At 39.7% G+C, this 21,376-nt stretch overlaps 2 protein-coding genes across 12 annotated transcripts in view; one reads left to right on the forward strand and one right to left on the reverse strand.

The window, feature by feature from the left end:
* RPS6KB1 (ribosomal protein S6 kinase B1) overlaps positions 1 to 498 on the reverse strand; it is a 38,620-nt gene extending 38,122 nt beyond the window's left edge. The window contains exon 1 of one of the 7 annotated variants that reach the window (XR_004326604.1): positions 265 to 496. Coding sequence is in view for 5 of the 7 variants with exons in the window: in XM_014562189.2 (XP_014417675.2) it covers positions 265 to 405 (141 nt within the window). In the remaining 2 variants the exon portion in view is untranslated. Of the gene's footprint in view, positions 1 to 264 lie in introns of all 7 variants that reach the window. The other 6 variants (XR_004326605.1, XM_014562189.2, XM_032498375.1 and 3 more) reach the window with 6 other exon arrangements.
* Positions 499 to 626: 128 nt separating this feature from the next.
* TUBD1 (tubulin delta 1) lies at positions 627 to 20,758 on the forward strand. 5 transcript variants are annotated; one of them, XM_032498380.1, is made up of 9 exons: positions 652 to 931; positions 1,769 to 1,984; positions 3,694 to 3,841; positions 4,750 to 4,966; positions 5,707 to 5,938; positions 10,218 to 10,379; positions 16,030 to 16,170; positions 17,878 to 18,061; positions 19,655 to 20,758. In XM_032498380.1, the coding sequence occupies exons 2-9, from the start codon at positions 1,813 to 1,815 to the stop codon at positions 19,755 to 19,757; spliced, it is 1,359 nt and encodes a 452-aa protein (XP_032354271.1). In that variant the 5' UTR covers positions 652 to 931; positions 1,769 to 1,812; the 3' UTR covers positions 19,758 to 20,758. The 5 variants fall into 5 exon arrangements, with proteins under 5 accessions (XP_032354273.1, XP_032354271.1, XP_032354272.1 ...); XM_032498379.1 differs by having other exon boundaries at positions 655 to 927; positions 10,215 to 10,379; XM_006188215.3 differs by having other exon boundaries at positions 656 to 931; positions 10,215 to 10,379.
* The last annotated feature ends 618 nt before the right edge of the window (positions 20,759 to 21,376 follow it).

Below are 21,376 nucleotides of genomic sequence, written 5' to 3' on the forward strand. Positions count from 1 at the left end.
TCCCTCCACAGACAGACTGATCCTGGCTGCGCTGATCTAGGGCTGGGGGCGCGACCTGCACCTGCAAGCCCCGCAGAGGCCTCACACCTAGGGCCAGGTCCGCCCCGCCCGCTCCCCTGCTTCGGGCCGCGCGGCGCCTCGGCTCCTCCCGCAGACTACTCGCGCCCCCCTGGGTCTCCCCGCTCTCGGACGCACCGGGCTTCCAGGGCCCGTGCCGCCGCCCTGGCCCTGTCACCTCGGGCCCCCCGGGACCCCGGGCCTCACCCCCTCCTCCAGCTCATCTTCAGAGCCCGCGTCTTCTGGCTGATCCAGGTCTATGTCAAACACTCCTGCCATGTCCTCAGCTTCCCTGTCTCGGAAGTCCGGCGCTGGGTAAAAGCCGTCCCGCCTCCGTCGTGGCCTCATGGGCCCGGACCCGCCGCAGCCACAGCCGCCACTGCCGCCATCACCGGCCGCTTGGGCTCAGTGCGTCTGCGCCTAGGCCCTAGACTGGCTCCTCACGTTCAGCGCTGGAGCATGCGTACAGGAGTCTGTGAAGCCGAACTGTGGTCAGTGAACATGCGTAGAACCATTGCCAGGAACCAGGTACTGGCAGAAACATGCGCAGAAGCCCAGCCGAAGCCGCTGCTGGAAGCCAGATCATGCGCATTGTCGGCTAAAGCGTTTGATGGACAGTGAGCATGCGTACCAGGTCTGAAGTAGCTAAATTGAAATCGAACATGCGTAATTAGCCTTTCTGAATAGGGAAAAAAAGAAAAAAAACATCCCCCCCCAGCCCAAAACCCACAACAAATCTCTCCGTTTGTAGAACATGCGCATTCGTAGTCTGTAGCTTTTTATTTTTTGGTATTAAATGTGAGCATGCGCATAGTGAGAGGGAAGGCATTCTGAAGTTTGAACCGGACAGAAACGGCTGGTCCTGGTGCTGTCAGTGAGTGGGGTTAATGGGGAACTCCTGGGGCTGTGTAGAATGGAAGGCTCTTGGCGTTGCTATTTACTAGTTGAATGACCTTGCGAAAGTCACCTAACCTTTCAGAGCCTCCTACCTGTAAAATGGAAATAAATACCTATTTTGCAGGGTTGTTTGATTATCCAAGTAGAGTTTGGCTCACAAGCCACTGCTCTTTGCAGTGCTGCATAGAGCCGGTGTGAGGTCTTTGCCAAAAATTGTCTTTTCATTGTTAAAAGTAGTGAATACTTGCTCTAATATTTCATCTGGTCTCCTTTTTTCCCAAGCTTCGTCTTCCTTGGCTGTCCTACCTGAGCTAAACACAAAGTCTTTCTCATACGTGTTACTGTAGTTACCAGAACAGAAAGGCGATTGGTGGAGAGAGGAAGTCATTATTTAGAAGAAAGAAAATTAGTGTTAATTAAATATACTATTGTAGAGCTAACTTATGCATTCTAAATATTCCTCTGGTGTGAAGTGTATACTACAAATTCCTTCAACCAACATTAGTTTTGTTTTGTTTATTTTAAATACATGCTTAGGAAAATAGCAATTACAAATGAGATTTTGGAAGCCTTTGAGTTGTGTGTGAATGGATTTGGGTACAGTAAATCCCGAATCCCAAAACCTTTTGGAGAAAAAGAACAACTTCCTTAAATGACTGGCTCCTAGACAACATAGCTATTTTATCTATAACACTATATGCATCTTTGTATTTAAAAATTATATTTTATTAATGTATATTAACAAATACAGCATTTTGTTTGTTCTTTACTAGTAATGTAGTGGTTCTCAAAGACTGTATTTTTTCTATTACAGGTTGCTCACTTTTTTGAGGAGATAGGTCTAGTTTGTGTCTCAGTATGTCAATAGTAACAGTGCAACTTGGCCAGTGTGGCAATCAGATTGGTTTTGAAGTGTTTGATGCTTTATTTAGTGACTCACACTGTCCCCAGAAATTCTGCTCTAAAAGAGAGAATGAGGCATATCAAGCATCTTGCAAAGAAAGATTCTTCAGTGAGGAGGAAGATGGAGGTATGTGTGGTCCACAGTCCTCTCCTTTACTCTGACATAACCAGCCTCTTCAAGGTGGTGTCTGAACCCCATCCCCTTCTATCTTACTGGGGAATGACTTTGCTCTCAGCCTTTTGTTTCTCTGTTAAAGATTCTTTGCCTCGCCTGTTGACACCTTCCCCTCAGCATGTGAGCATGCTCAGATCTTTCCAATCTAAAACCAACCAAACAGCGGTAGGGTATATCTCAGTGTGGTAGAGTGTGTGCTTAGCATGCATGAGGTCCTGGGTTCAATCTTCAGTACCTCCATTAAAATAAGTAAATAAACCTAATTACCTCCCCTCCCTCACAAAAAGTAAATAAAACCAAACAAACAAAACTTAGCTCTTGACCATAAGCTTTTTTCTTCCTCTTATCTCTTTGCCTGCTCATCTAAGATTCTCAAAGGAGAACCTTCTTTAACCAACTCTAATTCTGCTTCTGCCCTATAACAGCACTGAAGCTATTCTATGAAAAATTCCCAATGATCTCCTGATTAACCAGATCCAGTGACTGTTTTTCTTTTCTTAATTCACTTAACTTCTCTAACCGGATTTGATAACATTAACTGTAAAACTCCCTGCTTAAAACTCCTCCTTAGTCTCTGAACTTTTCTTGTCTGGTGGTTGCAGCTCAGCCTCTCCTCTGTCCTCACTTTATATAGTTCTCTCTGGGCAATTTCAGTTACTGTCGAATTTTGCTACATCTTTTACTCTAGTGACTCTCAAATCTCGAGTGTGGCCTCTCTTTGCTTAGTGAACACCTCCGCCTGCATCTCTCACGTGTACCTCAAACTTAACATCTCCATACTCAAGGGCGTTCATTATCTCTCCTTTGAAACTTGGCTCTTCCTGTCCACAAACCATTAAACATCAAAATCTGCTTAGTTTACCTCCTGTATAGCTCTTAAAACTCTTCTCTGCTTTCCGTCTTCACTGTCATTGCCTTAGTTCTGGCTCTGTCCTCTCTCACCTGGACTGTTTCAAGACACTCCTGAGTTTCCCTGCCTAGTCTCTTGTGTCTGTCACATCTGTCTTCCAAATGCTGTACTGAGAAAGACATCTGACTATTCCTCCCCTGCTTGAACATTTTCAGTGGTTTCACATTACCTAAAAAATAAATTTCAAGCTTTTTAGCATTGCATGCAAGGGCTTCCAAGATCTGAGCCTTGCCTGCTTCCCATCCCCATCCATCACTTCTCATGCCCCCTCTTTCTCCATCTTCTGCCTCAACAATCCTGATCTGCTTGTTCTGCCCCTGGTATTTTGTACCTCTGAATATGCTGTTCTGTTAGTGTAGATTTGCTGAGGGTCGTATCACATCATACTGTGATTAAGTGTTGATGTATCTTCTCTCTCCCACTGGTCCTCCTAGGGCTAGATTGATGTCTTCATCCCTGTATTCCCAGCACAGCACATAGCACATTGTAAGCACTCAGCAGATGTTTGTAGACTTGACTTAGTCATCATTTTAGTCCACATTCATTCAACCTGCCTAGCAGAATGCCAGGCATTATGAACCATCTGCATACACCTGCTGCTTCCTACTTCAATTTCTAAGCAGAATGAACAGCTCTTTCTATCTTCTGTCTTTGAAAAATTCTTTTTTGGATATAGACGTTTATGCTCTGAGTTAACCCAAATAAGACATATGAAATATTTTTTTTTTGATTCTTTTTTTCCCCTCTCTAGTTCCAGTTGCCCGTGCTGTACTGGTTGACATGGAACCTAAAGTTATCAATCAAACACTGTCAAGGGCTGCCCATTCTGGCCGTTGGAAATATGGCCAGCATTCACACCTCTGTCAAAAACAAGGTTCTGGAAACAACTGGGCATATGGGTAAGAATAATTCCTCATGATTTTCCATTTAGATACAGCTGCATAGTCAATTAATAGTGTATTTACAGCTGCACAGTGGTTATATATGAAACACATAATCTTGAAATTGCCGTTTTAAAATTTAGAGTGTGACTTTGTCCAGAAGATGCTCATTCTGCCTCATGTATGTCTGTGCTTCAGGTCCAGGTAGTGATGAAATCAAGACCCTCTTGCAGCAGGGTTTTCTACTTCTTTGCTGTCCTTCTGCCAAGCTAACTTATTATCAGTACAATATCTTTATCTGGCAGGTATTCCAGTTACTAGGGAATATGACAAGACAGTTGCTTAGGGTTCTCTGGAAAATTCCAATGCCTAGGACTCACTTCCAGAAATTCTGCTTTAATAGATTTTGGATGAAATCTGAATGTGGGGATGTTTTAAAGCTTCTCTAGGTGATTCTAATGTGTAGCGAAGTTAGAACCACTGCTTTAGGAGTATTGCTATGAAAATTGAATATTATGTTGTACCATAAACTTGCAGGACTACATAGTAATTGAAGTCTGCAGCCAAAGGAATGGCCTATAAAAGAGAATTTTCTATTCCCAGTAAATTCACTCACCTAGATGTCCTATTCACCTGTTAAAAATATTTAACTTGCGGAGTGGGTATAGCTCAGTGATGGAGTGCGTGCTTAGCATGCACAAGGTCCTGGGTTCAATCCCCAGTACCTCCATTAAAAAAAAAAAAGACTTTAAAAAATATTTAACTTGTATATTTTAAATTTTGTCAATCAGAGTATGTATACCTTTCATGAGAGTTAGTTCACTTCTTTAGGTTTAAAAAGCCTTCAATATCTTCTATCATCTCTGCATTCCATTTCTCTGGTTAGGTTGAAAGATGTTTGTCTTTTGTTCTTTTACATTGCATAGTTACTCTGTCCATGGACCCAGGCATGAAGAATCTATAATGAACCTCATCCAGAAGGAAGTGGAGAAATGCGACTCTTTGAGTGGTTTTTTCATCGTAATGAGTATGGCTGGAGGCACAGGATCAGGGCTGGGAGCCTTCCTTACACAGAACTTACAAGATCAGTACTCAAACTCTTTGAAAATGAATCAGATTATATGGCCTTATGGAACTGGTGAGGTATGAACATATCAATTGAAAATTTTATATTTTGTATTCTTTGCAGTTAAAACAAATGTTGGTAAGAGATTGATGCCATCCTTTCTTTGGTAATGTTAAGTTACTGCATCGGGAGTGATTATACAATATGGTACTTTTGTGAACAATTCATTTAACTTTGCTTAAACTTTCCCAAACAATGAGGTGTCCTTGTTTTTAAAAATTCCAAGGAAGACAATTGTGCATCCTCTCTCAGAAATCCATTCCTGGATTAGTCCCTCTGGCTACTGTATGTAAAACAGGGACCTTGACTTTGTGCCATTGCCAACCTCCAAAGAATTTTCACTTCTTTCCATTGAAAGGAAATTTCTCTGTAGGCCAATTTCCTGTTGATCAGCCTCGTAGGAGAAATAATAAAATGGAAATGAAATAAGTCATCATAGGAAATGACGTAAGAAGAAAGCCTGATTGTAATAGTCACCATTTATTGAGCTCTTAGTATATACAGGGCACTGTTCTAAGTGCTTTACTTGCATTCTGTCATTAGTTCTTACAACTCCAGGAAGCTGGTATAATCATTATCCCCTTTTTAAATGAGAACACAACACTGAGGCATAGAGAGATTAAATAACTTGTCGAAGATCATATAGCTAGAAAGTGCAGAGCTGGGAGTTGAACCCAGGCCAAGATGTCCTTAGAAACGTACCCTCTTAACCTCTGTTCTCTCCTGCCTTTTGTATTTCTGGCCTTTTTCTCTCCAGGTTATTGTTCAGAACTACAACTCCATTTTGACTCTTTCTCACTTGTACCGATCTTCAGACGCCCTCCTTGTCCACGAAAATGATGCTGTTCATAAGATCTGTGCGAAACTGATGAATATCAAGCAGATCTCCTTTCGTGATATAAATCAAGTCCTAGCACATCAGCTGGGAAGTGTGTTCCAGCCTACTTACTCTGGGGAAGGCTCATTTCACTACAGAAGAAATCCACTAGGTATTTGTCCTCCTGTGTATTATTTGTAGGAAAGTCTTAGGTTCTGAAAGCCTTACCGTTATCTTCTCTTGACTCCTCCCCTCTGTCTTATTGAGAAGTTGTGAGAAGTTACTCAGTTGCTCAAAAGAGTAGTGGGTTTCCACTAATTCCATTCTTCAGGGTCCTTTCTCTCCTTTTTTTCCTTTTTAATAACTTTGAGATATAACTCACATAGCATACAATTCACCCACTTAAAGTGTACAACTCAGTGTTTTTTTTAGCATAATCACAAAGTTGTATAACCATCATTTTTATCACCCCATAAAGAAACCCACCATTCTTTTCTCAGCTTATTTATCAAGTGGTACTTTATCAACTCAAATCATCTAGACACAATGACTCTGTAATCTATGTCCCCTAGTTCTAATCTCTTCCCCAAATAGTTGCCTATCCCAGTTTTCTTAGTTGCCTTCTGCTTCTTCAAATTTAGCATGTTCTGAATGGAGTCATCATTTTTCCTCTTGTCTTCTCTCCCTGCCTCCTCTTCTTCAGTTCCTGCCACCTGGATTTCTCCCACGGTCCTCATATCTCATCAGTATGCTCAGACCTGTTAATGCCATCTCTGCCATCTGTCTGCATTCTTCCCTCCCTCCCTGTCTCTCTCACATTGGTTCAGTTGGTCAGTATCTCTCAACTAATATTGCATACTCCCCCTGAATACAGAGTTCTCTCTATTTTCTCTGCCTCCTTTTTCCTCTCTCTTTCTTTTTCTTTTTCGCACAAAAACAGAAGCTCACATCGACATGGACATTCTTGGCTTACATGGACATTCCTGGTGTGTTACTTTTAAAGATAAGCAAACACATTCTGGGGAACTGTACTCAGAAAATAAAAGCAGTAAGGTAGATGGGTGCTCCCTTGACTCCTAGCACCACGTGCAAACTTAATGGCGTTGGGGCCACATTTGCCCTTTCCTTTCTGTCCCAGGGGGAGAAGTATCCTGCTCCTGTCAAAGGCCAGCCTCTCGCCTGGGTTCTGGGTCCCCCTTTCTCTTCTCAGGGACTTAATTCCTCGCTCATCACTCATCCTCACTCGTCATTAACCCTTTTATTCTCTTTTTTCGTCCTTTTTAGGCCCCTCTTCCTTTTCCTAAGCTATAAGTGCTGGTCTTGGACCCTCTCCCCAGGTGACTGACCCAGTTCCATGGCTTTAAACACTATTTGTATCCTCCAACCTACCAGTTACTCTCCAACTCTGATCAATTCCCTAAGCTCTAGATTTCTGTGTCCAGCGGCCTTCTCAACATCTGTATGTACACATGGACATCCCAAACATGTGTCTAAAACAGATGACTTAGCTTTCCCTCAGAGCCCTATTCCTTCCTCAATCCCTCAGTTGCTCAACTTTAAAAACCTGGGTCCAAATTTCTTACAGTAGAGCCTACAGTGGCTTTGGTTGTATGTGATCTGTCTCCTTCTTCCAGTTTCTCTCCTCTCTTGCACTCTCCCCTTGCTCATGAGCTCAGGAGCTAGGGGCCTCCTCATTATTTCCTGTAATGCTCACCAGGGTGGCTATTCTTACCGCCCTCCTGTCTTCCTGCTCCCTCTCCCAGGAATATTATCTTGACCGTATTTCCCTTTTCATCTTTCAAGTGTCAGCTCACTGTTACCTTCTTTAAATAGCCTTCCTCCAGTGTCCTCTTTGTAGAGTGATTGTCTATAGTATCATCCTGTTGGCTTCTTTCCCAGGATTTTTTACTCTCTGTCATTCTTTTGTTCGTTTATTACCTTTTTTATTCATTGTTTCTACTCACTAGAATGGAAGCTCTGTGAAGGCAAGACCTAGTCTGGCTTGTTCACTGTATCCCATGTCCTTGGAGCGGTGCCTGCCGTATAGTAGGTCCTTGCTAAGTGGGACAAAACAAATGAAGATAGAGTAAGGAGAATGGATTTGAGAGAGAGTGGGTGTGGGGTAAAATAGACAGGAGTAGGTGCTGGATTGCATCTAGGAAATGAGAGGTGTAGAGCATAGTTCCTGGGACCCTGGTTTACACAGCAGTATAGATGGTGGTGCTGTTAGCAGAGGCTGGAGACACTAGAAAAGGCCCTGATTTACAGGGCACATTGCAGCAGAGAAAGAGATGGGTCTTAGACATGCTGAGTGTGGGTGCCTTTGCCATATCTTAGTGACATCTTCAAACACCTAAGTGGAGCCAGTTGGCCGGAGGACAGCTCACCTAGTCTAACGACTTCTACTTTTGCCAACACACAGCCGTTTCCCTAAGTGCAGCCGCCAGACTGAACTCTGGCTTTACGGTGTTGAAAGGGTTAAATCAGATCTGGTCACTCTCCTACTCAAAACTTTCCCATCTCACCCACGGGAGTCACATACAAGGCTTTGCTCTATCTGGTCTCTCATTACTTTCCTGATCTGATATCCTACCCAGCTCTCCTTCACTCACTCTCTTCCAGTCACACTGACCTCCACACCGTTTTCCAGACATGCCTGCCATGCCCCTGGGTCTCTGCACTAAATGACCTCAGATATCCACGTGGCTCCACTCGGGTGTTTGTGGAGATATCAGGGCATCAGCATCAGTGGGCATCAGTGTCTGTGGATTGTGAATTCCGAGGGGACCCCAGTCTGCCGTGGGGGGTGCCTTTCTGACAGGCACAGATAATGTGAGGAGTGGGGCTGAGCCAAGATTGGATTTTCACCAGAAAGATATGATGAAGAGACAGAGGGGTGAGGAGATGAGTAAAGAGGCAAGTGAAGAAAGGGCAAGACTGAGGATTGAGAAATCGGTGTGGGGAGGCGGGGGTCAAAAAATAAATTAATTTTAAAAATAAATAAATAAATCAAGGGTCCACAGCTTGGGCTCTGTCTGAGTCCACTCAGGCTGCCATAAGAGAAGTACATAGCCTGAGTGTCTTACATAAAACAACAGACGTGTATTCCTTGTAGTTCTGGAGGCTGGGAAGTCCAAGATCAAGGCACCAGTCATTTCAGTGCCTGGAGAGGGCCCGCTTCCGGGTTTACAGATGGTCATTTTCTCACTGCGTCCTCACATGGCAGAAGGGGCGAGAGACCTCTCTGGGGTCTCTTTTTATAAAGAGACCTCCTCACCTCCAAAGGCCCCACCTCCTCCTAACCCCTCCTAATACCATCACCTTCGGGGTAAGGATTTCAGTGTGTGGATTTGGGGGGGGACACAAACTTTGAGTCCATACCAGGGTTTGACAAGGTCAAGAATGGTTAAGATGATTTCATTTCTTGGTAATTATAAATAATGTTGCTGTTAAAAAAAAAAAAAAGAATGGTTCAGATGAGGGCATAAATGAACAAGAAAGCTGGAGGGAAAAGCAGATTGTAACAATCTGTGCATCAGTGCTCAGGAATTACTTGCTGGCTGTTGTTTGTTTATGCGTGCTATGCGATAGAATTTAGCTCTAGGTATTTTACAGAAAGGATTCTTATGTTTAAATGAAACTCCACTAGCCGTTAAGATCAATTTGTGTGGCATTTTGTAGATATTTGTATCAAAGGTTGTTCTTTCTGTTAGGACATAGGATATGAATTTGCATTCAATGTTATCGTAAAATTCTAACTTCATGTTATGGTAAGATATTTTTCTTTCTTTAGGTATTTTCTATACATATATAAAAAATATAAAATACATAAAAATATAAAAGGTATATTAAAACTTTAAAGATTTTTAAAAATATATCAAATAAGCTCCGGATGAAAAACAAATTAGCCTTTCTCCTTAATTGTTTTATTACAAATACAATGTTCTAAAGGTAGGCATATTCTTGTCTTCAGGAATTACTGATCCTGTCTTCTTTCCTAGTAGAGTTTGATATTAACAGGTTCTGATTATCATTTAACCAGATAAAGTAAATAAGAGATCTAGGGAAATTTCTAAAGGAATATCTAATGAATACAGAATGACAATAAAAGCACATTAGCGCTCATGTTCACATTGTTTTCCTGGGATTTAGCTACATATTTCATTCGCATTTCCAGTTACTTATCTGAAAAGAAACTCTTGTTTCCTTTTTGGCAAAGTGTGTTTTCTCACTCAGGCCAAAGTAGGTGCCCAAATCAAGCAAATATGTGGTCTGTAATAGATATTGTCTCTGAAATTGTATTTACATTTTAAAATTTAAGCAATTTTGGCCTTAGAGGAGAAAACACATTTGGCCCCCAAGCCATCAAATTGTGGTTGTATATGAGCCAGCAGAAACAATGTGGAATTTAAAAATTTAGTTCAAAAAAATTGTTTTTTTCTTTGCAGTAGACTTAATGGAGGATTTAGTTCCCCATCCAGAATTCAAGATGCTGGGTGTTCGTAACATTCCTCAAATGTCTGAGAATTCCCTGGCATACAGCACGTTTACTTGGGCTGGCCTCCTCAAGCATTTGAGACAGATGCTCATTTCTAATGCAAAAATGGAAGAAGGTAAGGGATATTTTTAAAATATGCAGCCCACAAGCTGGGAAAAATGCCTGTCCTGGGCTTCTTGATATACACTGGCATGGGCCAGTTGAAATAATGGTGCCTTCTTCTGGTCAGGGAGGCTCCTGTAAAAACTCACCAGAACATCCCAGTAGGACTTCTTGATCACTTCACAGTTTCATTTCTCAAAAAAAATTTCAAATTAGTGTGACATTTACTTTTTTTTTTCAGGGGGAGGTAATTTGGTCTATTTATTTTTAGGGGAGATATTAGGGATCAAACCCAGGACCTCATGCATGCTAAGCATGCGCTCTACCACGTGAGCTATACCCTCCCCCTGACATTTACTTTTATTTTAATTTTTTTCAAAGTAATATATGAACATAATTTTTTTAATCAAATAGTCAAAATTCATTTAAGTGTATACTTAAGTCTGGACATCTTTATGTAAATTACATCTCAATTTTTTTTTTTAAAGTCAAGTAATTGTCCAGCATGAATTTATAATGAGGAAGAGAACAGCCTATCCTACACTTCCCTACTGCCCAGCAGAAACAACTTTCAATGTTTTTAGCTATTTCTTCTGGAATTTGCCTCCATACTTCTAAAGGTCTTGCTTATACTGTTATTTTTTTTTTTCATTTTCCAGGTTTAGATATTATCAGTTGCCTGCCTAAAGTGAAGTTGAGAATTGAATCTTCTTCCACCCCCTACACACATATAGGGCACACACACACCCCCTCCATCCTCCCTCCTCCTAATCTAGTTAAAACACACTTTTGGGTTAGATCAGTTTTCAGTGTTTGTATTATTGTGTTATTCTTGCTATGTAAATAGTGTTCACAGTGGAGCTATGGACTGTACACACAGATTATCACCTTTTATTTCACATACAGTTTACTTTTCCCTCCTAGAGTTAATAAGTATTTTGATTTGGTTGCTATTCTTCGTACCTATTACTAGTCTACCCCTAAACTTTTCCGTAAAAATGAAACCAGCATGTTCAGACCTCTCAGGTAATCATCATTTCCATTGTCTGCTTGGAGATGTCCCCTCGGGAGGCCTTCTTCCTCCTGTCCAGTCTGCACTGGTTACTCTCCAGGCTTGATAAGCAGCCAGCACTGGCATCTCTGCCTCCTTCTGTGCTCTGGCCTCTGTTCCCTGGATTTCACATCTTCCTCTTTCTGGGTTTATTCCCTCATATTGATAGACCCTACCCTCTCGGAGCTTCCCAAGAAAGAGTACAGGGAAGGTAAAAATTTTAAGGCTGTAAATGTCACCATTCTCCGTTTACATTTGGTTGATAGTTTGTCCAGGTAAAGGATTCGAGGTTGGGCGTCATTTCTGCTGAGTATTTTGAAGGCATTGCTCTGTTATCTTCCAGTTTCCAGTGTTGCTGTTGAGAAGTCCCACTTTAATTCAATTCCTAATCCTGTTTTGTTCTCTCTTGTATCTTTTAGGATTCTTTTCTCTTTGTCTCTAGCATTCTGGAATTCCTTAGTGTGGATTTTTGCTGTATCTCAGGAGGCAGTAAACTTTATGAGGGCAGAGATCCTTATCTGTTGGGTTTACTGCTGTATTTTCAGAGCCTCACTGGTTTAGCCTTTCCTGAGCAGGAAGCATCTTGATGGATGGAGGGGGCACTCCCCTCACTGGAGAAGAGTCTGGGACTCTTAACTGCTTCTCATACAGATTTTTAACTAATCCTCCTGTCTCTTCCTCTTTCAGAAGTACCTGGCCTGCTTCCAGGACCTCCACTGTAGGCAGAAGTTTCCCTTCCCCTGGTTGCTAAGTCAGTAACTACTGGTTCATTTGATTTCCAAATTTTTGTTACCATCATCTTCTCTCCCCATGCCATTTTTTTTTTCTTGTTTATGCCTTTTAAAAAAATCACTGTAGTGTCTTGTTAGTGAGATTTAGGGAGTAAACTGGTGTGTTCAGTCTGTCACATTTAACTGGCAGTCACTACTGTGTATTATTTCAGTAGCATATATTTGACCACAAATTACAGTAAGTTAGGTTTCAATAATGTGAAAGTGAATTCCCTCTACATGTACTTGTAGTACCTAATGGATTTTAGATAATAGTGCCTGAGGTTTGGAGATAAGCAGAAAGTTCCCATCTTAATGCTTCCTGGACTTCTCGGCCGCAGTACCGGTTTTTCTAGCAATACCTGTTATCATCTCAAGGAACACAGTGTTCCTCAGGGTAAGATGTCCTGTTTAGGTCAGTAAACCAGTCTGTTTAGTCATTTTCCCATCTGAGAATTTCTTTTTTCTTTTTTTTTCAAATGGCAGTACTGGGGATTGAACCCAGGATCTCAAGCATGCTAAGCATGTGCTCTACCACTGAGCTATACCCTTCCCCACCCCCCAGTCTGGGAATTTAAACTGTCAACATTTTCTCACAATTATAGACAAGAGTTTTGAACATATAAATGTTTCCATATGAATATTAATATATGAATAAATATGTTAATGTCATTAAACAGCCTGAAGGATGAAGTTTTAAAACTCTTTATGTGTGTCAGACTACTCTGTATGCAGATTGGCCCCATTAATATTGCCATCAGCAATGTATCTTGTTTCTACATATCCCAGCAACAGGAGGAGTGAGTGATCCAAGAGGGAGTGAGCAGAAGTTACACTGTCGTTTATGACCTAGTTTTGGAAGTGACACACCATCATTTTGCACCATCCTTTTGGTTATTAAAGTCAGGCCTATCCCATGGGGAGAAGGCAAGGATCCCTGGGGTTCATCCTGGAGGCTGGCTGCTAGTCTCTGTCCTCTAACGAATTGTGCCCTCCCATACACAGAATGTACTGAATCCCTCCCAAGCCCCCCAAAGTTACATCCCATTAGCACCTCAGCCTAAAGTCCAGAATCTTGTCCTCTAAAACCAGGTCCAGGTGTGGATTTACACTCCTCAGGTGTGATTTCCTGAGTGTAGCTCTTTAAGGACACCCCACCGCCAACAGACCATGGTGGAGCAGGCGCAGGATGACTGGTAGACACTCCCTTTCAAAAAGGGGGAAATGAAAGGCACATGGGAGCCGTTGGTCTATAAGGATTCAGCAGGGCTCACGCTGACAATTTCTTGGTTAAAATGTAAGGCCTGGGAAGACTTTTCCATGGCTTTTGGCTTGGCCCTCTGAACCAAGCTATATTATAATTTTACTTTTATTTTTGTTTTATTTAAAACATATTTAAAAATTTTATTCTATTAGTTGACTTATTTTTGGCTAGTTTGGATTAATTTATTAATTTATTCATGTGAGAACTAGAGAGTCAGAATTCTAAGGGTGTATGTAAACAGATTTTGGCGGAGGGGGGAGGTTAATTAGATTTATTTATTTATTTGCTTTTTTTTAATGGAGATACTGGGGATTGAACCCAGGACCTTGTGCATGCAAGTCATGAACTCTACCACTACTGAGTTATATCCTCCCCTTAAAGACTTTAAAAATTAAACTGGCATCATATTATATGCATTTTTTGTTCCACACCTTTTTTCAACATATTTTGTGGCTTTCATTCCAATTTAGTACATTTAGACATGCCTTATTATTTTTAGTAGCTACAAAGTTGTGTACTGTACATGTGCCATAACATTATATATACATAGATTAAAAAGTCAAGTAATTCTACAATGCAGGTTGTTAAAATTATTAGTCCATAGCCTTCTTCTATTGTCTCCCTCCCAGAGACAACTGTTTTTCAGAACTCTTTTGCTGTATTTATCTACACATTGCCATTTATAGATTTTTTAATTATTTGCTTCCCACCATGGAAGGTTAGGATTTAGCTTTTTTCTCACACTGGCCCCTAAGCCCTAAAACATCCTCTGTCTCCTCATCCTTTTAATATAGTGGTGGTGTCATCACTGGATTAAAGCAATACTGAGCTTTACATCATCATGACCAAATACATGGTATTCACAGCTGGGCGACGGAGTATCCTGTGAATACTGTTCCCTTCCTGTGTAATGTTTAAATTTTCTTTGGAGTTAATAATTGCTTTGTTCTCCTATTTGCTTAGTTTTTCTGTGTACCTGTCAGTTATTCAGTCCTGTTTCTCTACTTGTCTGAATTTTTTCTTGATATGCAGGCACACCTCATTTTATTGCATTTTGCAGATATTATGTTTTTTAACAAACCAAAGGTTTGTGGCAACCCTGCATCGAGCAAGTCTGTTGGCGCCATTTTTCCAACAGCATTTGTTCATTTCGTGTCTGTGTCACAATTTTGATAATTCTCATATTTCAAACTTTTTCATTATCATTATATTTGTCATGGTGATCTGTGATCAGTGATCTTTGATGTTACTATTGCAAAAAAATTACAACTTGCTGAAGGTTCAAATGATGGTTAGCATTTTTTAGCAATAAACTGTTTTTTTAATTAAGGTATGTATATTGGGTTTTTTTAGATATAATGCTACTGCAAATTAACAGACTACATTATAGTAGTGACAGTATAGTAGTAAAAAAACATAACTTTTATAATTACTGGGAAACCAAAAAATTTGTGTGACTCGCTTTATTGTGATAATTCACTTTATTGCAGTGGCTGGAACCAGACCTCCAAAACCTCCGAGGTCTGCCTGTGTTTAGGTATACTGTCAGTTTCATCTTCTTTTAGAAATCTCCCTTAGAGCTTCTGACCTGCTTCAGTCTAGATTTTTTTTGCCCTCTTCAGCAAGGTTCTTTTGTTATCCTGGATATTCTGTTTGCCTGTTTGCTGTGTTGGAGATTCTACTCAGAGAGACAAAGCCCCAGTGACCTAGGGGCAGAGAAGGGAGGGTCGTGGTTTTCCTAGTTTTCACTTGAGCTCTCTGCTTTTGGTACGAACCCTGCCCTTACCTCTGTCTGGTGTTCTTCAGACCAGAGACCCTCGATCATATCCTCTCCAGAAAATAAACCTTTAGCTTTCTGCTAGGGTGGGGAAGAAGCAGTCAGCATGATAAACAGACCAGTTTAGCAACATTCCTTAAGCTGAAGTCAAAGGTAGACGTGCTCACCATGCCTGAGCCAGTGACTTCGCATTTTCATGGATTCCCTTAAGGAATGCTGCTCCATGTTCTAGGGACACAAGGACAATAATGTGTGAAAAAACACTGGCATCATTAATGCCGAGTCAAAGAGTGATAAAGTCACTGAATGTGAAAATGTTTTAGGAAAACCTTAACCGACTTATTTTGTTATATTTATATTTTTATGTATGCTCAAGAATGATATATGATTTTTTTTAATATAAACCTAATAAACTCTAAAAGAACTCTGAATAAGTATAAGATTGATTGTAAGTGAATAATCTAATTGACATTTATTTTTAAAATTTTTATTTATCAATTCATTTTAATTTTTAAAATTATTATTTTGTTTGTTTTTTGGGAGGAGGTAATTAGGCTCATTTATTTATTTATTTATTTATTTATATTGGAGGTGCTGGGGATTGAACCCAGGACCTCATGCATGCTAAGCATGCGGTCTACCACTGAGCTCTGCCCTCGCCCCAAAATAATTTAATTGACAAGTTTTGACAACTTATACTGCTCAAATGGAAATTTATGTAAAATACACATCCTGTAATACATTTTTCTCTTCTTGTTCAAAGCCATTTGTAAAATCTCTTGCTTTTTAAATTTTTGGTAGGTATTGATTGGCAGGTACGGCCTCCTTTATCAGGACTTCCTACTCTTGGAAAAATGCCTCTCAGCAAGGAGTTGCATTTTAACACTTCCATTGCTAACTTGGTCATCCTTCGTGGGAAAGATGTGCACAGTGCGGATCTGGGTAAGCAAAAGTTAAGGCAAAAATTAATATGTGTATTTTGCACATGTACGTGGTACACATGGTAAAAAAAAAAAAGTCCCTGAATTTATTCTTAAAGAAAGGAAAATAATAACTATCTGTTTTAGTAGTAAAACGTAACCATCGTATCAATTAGTATGTGACTGGACACCAAAACAGAAGTGATGTAAACAAGAGACGAGATTAATTCTTTCTTCCTGAACCTGGTTGCTTTGTCATCCTCACCTTGTGGCTTCCTCCTTATAGTTCAAGACATCTGTTTGAACTTCAGCCATCAGATCACATAGGAATAAGCAAAGAAGGGCATGCCCCCTCCTCCTAGGGCCACACACCACACTTGTGTTTGTAGCCCTTTGACTTGAACTGTGAGCCACATCTAGCTGCAAGGGTGGCTGTGAGCACAGTTAAAATTCGGGGGCTCTGTTACTAAAGAAGAAGAGGAGAACACGCATTGCGGGACAACTAATGGTCTCCGTGACAAGCATCGTGCGGAGCGTTTTAAGGAAGCTGAAAGAAGCAGTAGTCTATTAGCTTTGTGTTTCTGCGGCAAAGTCTCTAGGTTTATGTTCTCCTTATCTGATGAGTCCAGCAGCATCCAGTTGGCTGCTTCCAGCCGTGACAGAAAGAAAGCCAAACGGTTTCATCCCTGTAATACTCTTTATTTTTTTTACATTTTTTTATTGATTTATAGTCATTTTACAATGTTGTGTCAAATTCCAGCACAGTTTTTCAGTTATACATAAACATACATATATTCATTGTCGCATGTAATATCCTTTAAATAAAACACTAGTAATAATTAAAAAGAGATCATTTCAAGTCAGTCAGATGGTGTACATTCATCATATTCTTCATTTTAGATTTTAACATAGAAGAATTAATAAAAAGATATATAATCTAACTTCCAAAAATTTACCCACAGCAAATAATGCAGATACATAGAGATGTTCTTGCAAAGAGATTCACTGCAGTATCTTTCACACTAACAGAAATGTTGAAACAACCTAAATGCCCAACAGTAGGAAATGTGTCAAATAAATTTGGTATATTCATGTAAGGAGCCTTTAAATATGGGTGATGTTTATTGACATGGAAAAGAGGTTCACAACATACTGGTGATTGAAAAGGGCATATTACATTTGACACAACATTGTAAAATGACTATTACTCAATAAAAAAAAATGTTTTGAAAAAAAAAGAAGGCCATATTACATAAAAGCATGTGTGTAAAGTTTCTTATGGTATAGCATAGGGAACTATATTCTATATCTTATAATAACCTATAATAAAAAAGAATACATATATATATATATACACACACACATATATATATACATGTATATATGACTGATAACTATTCTGTACACCAGAAACTAACACAACATTGTAAATCAACTACACTTCAATTTTTAAAAAATGATAATACAAAAAAGGGTCAGCAGACTGTTCATAGTCATTATCTCTGGGTGGTGACATTTTAGCTGTTCAGCTGACTTTTAAATTTTCTTCGTAATACTTTCCTGAATGCTCTGAATTATTAATTTTTTATGCTACATATGGCTCATTTATCCAAAAGCAATATAAAGTTAGTTTAAAAGGCAAAACAAAAGACTTTTGGTGAAATGGATATGAAAATATCTGTTTATTAATTTGTTTCCAGAATTGATGATTTATGTCATTTTACTGTAGGGGCGTTTAAAGATCCAGCTCTCTATACTTCCTGGTTAGAGCCTGTTACCGCTTTCAACGTGTGGAAGACCCAGCGAGCCTTCAGCAAATATGAGAAGTCTGCAGCGTTGGTCAGCAATAGCCAGTCCTTAGTAAAACCGCTGGATATGATTGTAGGCAAAGCGTGGAATATGTTTGCTTCAAAGTAAGTAAAAAATAAGTCTACAAACCTTTTCTAACCTTAGGCAGATAATATAATGTTAAAACACAAGGCAGGATCTGGAGTGTCTTAGTCCATTTGGGCCTCTAGCAAAAATCGCACGGTCTGGGTAGCTTATAAACCACAGAAATTTATTTCTCACCACTCTAGAGGTTGGAAAGTCCACAATTGAGGTGCTGGCAGATTCGATGTCTGGTGAAGACACACATCCTGGTTCATCGGTGGTATCTTTTTGCTGTGTGCTCAAACGGCAGGCAGGGCAAAGGAGCTTTCATGGGCCTCTTTTATGAGGACACTAATCGCACTCATCAGGGCCCAGAATCTGATCACTCACATGATCTAATCACCTCTCAAAGGCCTTCCCTCCTAGAAACATCACCTTGGGAGTTAGATCTTCAACGGATGGATTTGGGGGGAGCACGTTCAATATGATAGCATGAGCAGGCATGGCTACCACTTTGTAGGTATAAATTTTGAGGCATGTTACTTTTCTTCATTTCCTTTCTTTTTCTGTACGATGGGTCCAAACTGAGAGTGAAGATGTGGCAAGGATTAAATGAGATAATAATGTAAAAAATACCCAAGTACAGTGCCTAACTAGTAAATGCTCAATAATTGTTCCATATGATTACTATTGTTGTTGTTGACTAAATGAGTAGTTTCTAAATGAAATGAAATGAAAGTAGAAATTTCATTATAAGGCAAGGACAATAAGATAGTTTTCCAAAATAAGATCCTTGAGAACAGAAGAGATCCTGATCTTGCTCAGTAAGAAATATTGCAAGTTCAACTCCACTTGATACTAAAAAAGTGTCTACTTGATACTAAGAATTGTGTTATCAGGTTTCCTGACCTCTGGCACAATTGCTTAATGTCAAAGCCAAATTCCTCAAATGATGGGCTAAGTTTCTACTTTAATTAGCCAGGATTCCCAAGGACCCCCCCCCCATCCTGCACGTGACCACTCCATAAGCCCCCACTCCTCAGGACTGTGACCTCTTGGTCCTTTTCTGGTGTAGTTCTCTTCCCACTCTAATTAAATGGTAGCAGCCGTTATTTCATCAATTTAACTCATGCCTGCGCTTAATATTCTTTTTAACATGATTTCCCCTGCCTCAGAACATTTTGGGGGGATGGGGTATTAAGAGGACCGCCTGGAATAGCTGGAAATTAAGTGTCAGAAAAACACTTAGGAGCCTTCACCTCATCTCGGGGACCAGACCAATGTGTTTCTACGGTGTCAAACCTTAGATAAAACATCTTAGGCACTTTTTAGAGTTTATATTGAACCCAGTCATCTCCCGCAGGGTGATGAATACGTGTCGAGTAGACGCCACACCTGAATGGGTTGCTTTTTCCTACATGTTTCTTATTGTCACACTCTTGGACATTAAATAGACATAAACTTTGAAAGTTTGCTAACCTTTGGAGCAAACACTGAAGCAAAGATAACGACTTTTAAGAGAGTCTGCCATCTTCAAATGTTCGTGAGCTAGGCAAAGTGTATTTATTGTTTGATTTTAAGAGTTACTCATTTGCTTGAGATTTTTATTTCACATTTTCTGTTTCTTTCACCAGAGCCTACCTTCATCAGTATACAAAATTTGGAATTGAAGAAGAAGACTTTTTGGACGGTTTCGCATTGTTAGAACAGGTTATTGCCAGTTACAGCAACCTCTGATTTTGACTTAAGTCATTTTTGGACTGAAATATTTTTGACACTTTTCTCTGTAAGTTTTTCAAATTCCTATCTGCTAACGTAACAAAATTAAATGCTGATTCCTCCTGCATAATACACCCACAGAAAAGGAGGGAAACCTTTTAAATGGAGCATGTTTTCAAAGAAAACATCTACTTGGTTGTTTTCCTTTGTAAGAAAAAAAATGGTGCTTCTTTAAAAAACTTTGGGAACACTGCTAAGATATTGGAACTCTGGAGCTATCCAAAAGAGGGAATATTCTTCTTTGTCCTCATGTTCATAAAACTTCCCTCTTCATTCCAAAAAGCATTCACTAAATACGAGCTAAACTTGTACAGCACAATTTGAAGCTAAGGAATTGTAATTCTGTATTTAAAGGTAATCATCTTTGAAGTGAATGCTTTGAACCACAAGAGGGAGCTGTTGTCAAATAGTGTGAATATCTATTTTGACTATTATTCTGTAACAGGGTAAGATTTTTTCTTTTCTTTTCTTTTTAATTTGGGGGGGGTAATTAAGTTTATTTATTTTTTAGAGGAGGTACTGGGGATTGAACTCAGGATCTTGTGCATGCTAAGCATGCACTCTACCACTTGAGCTATGCCTTCCGCTCCAAGATTTTCTACTTTAGGCAACTATTTAAAAATAAATGTCAGGATTTTGTTAATAAATGTATATCAGGCTTTAATACAAAGATAAATAAGTAAGTGTTTACTTTGTTTGCTTTTCTTAAATTTTCAGGGCATCCAAAAATTGCAGTTTTCTTTTAGATCTTAGAATGCCAGAGCAGGAACTGATTTTATTCGATTAGTGTTTTAAAATTACAGGTATTTGACTGATGTGGAAGATGGTTATGCCTTTCAGTAAAAGGGGTAAGCGCTTTCACCAAAATTTCACTAAGTTGAGAAGATTATCACCAAAGAAACACCGTGCTGGATGAAACTGACATGTACAAATATGGGTTTACTCAGAAGGACAAACACATTTGGACGCTGGCAGCTGAGTTTGAAGGGAATGGTGTGTTTCAATAAAACCCATCACATGCACTGTATTAACAAATGTAAAATGGGAAACAAATAGGAACATTTGCCCTTTCTGCCAAATCTACCAGTGGTGACTTATTTTTATATGGAAAAATGACAGTTCACAGATTCACTGGTTTCTTCCTTTTCTTTCCATATGGAAATGATTACCTTTTTGCTGTTTTTCTTATCAACTGTTGCTATGATTTAAAATACTGAACCATATCTTACTTCTAAGGAATGTAAAAAGTGGTCTGTTCAGCTGCTAAAAGGCACACCCACTGCTGCATTTTGTTAACCCAAGTCCACTTGAAAATAATTAGATCATAATTTTTGCAAACTACAGTTAAAAGTAATAGTTTAGCGTTGCAGAGATCCAAAGACTGAAACAATTTCCCATACTAAACCAGCATTAATGAAGATCTGTAACTGAATTACCTCACGAGGGGGTAAGCTGATTCTGAGAAATCTTGATCCAAGTTAAGCTTAAAGAAAGTCTTTAGCTGAAATCGTTTTGTATTTGAGAAAGTATGCATGATGTGCTAATGGAGACAAGTGTATTTCTAATTTGAACTCATA

This window comes from Camelus ferus, chromosome 16 (assembly GCF_009834535.1).
Source record: "Camelus ferus isolate YT-003-E chromosome 16, BCGSAC_Cfer_1.0, whole genome shotgun sequence".
Lineage (NCBI taxonomy): Eukaryota > Metazoa > Chordata > Mammalia > Artiodactyla > Camelidae > Camelus > Camelus ferus.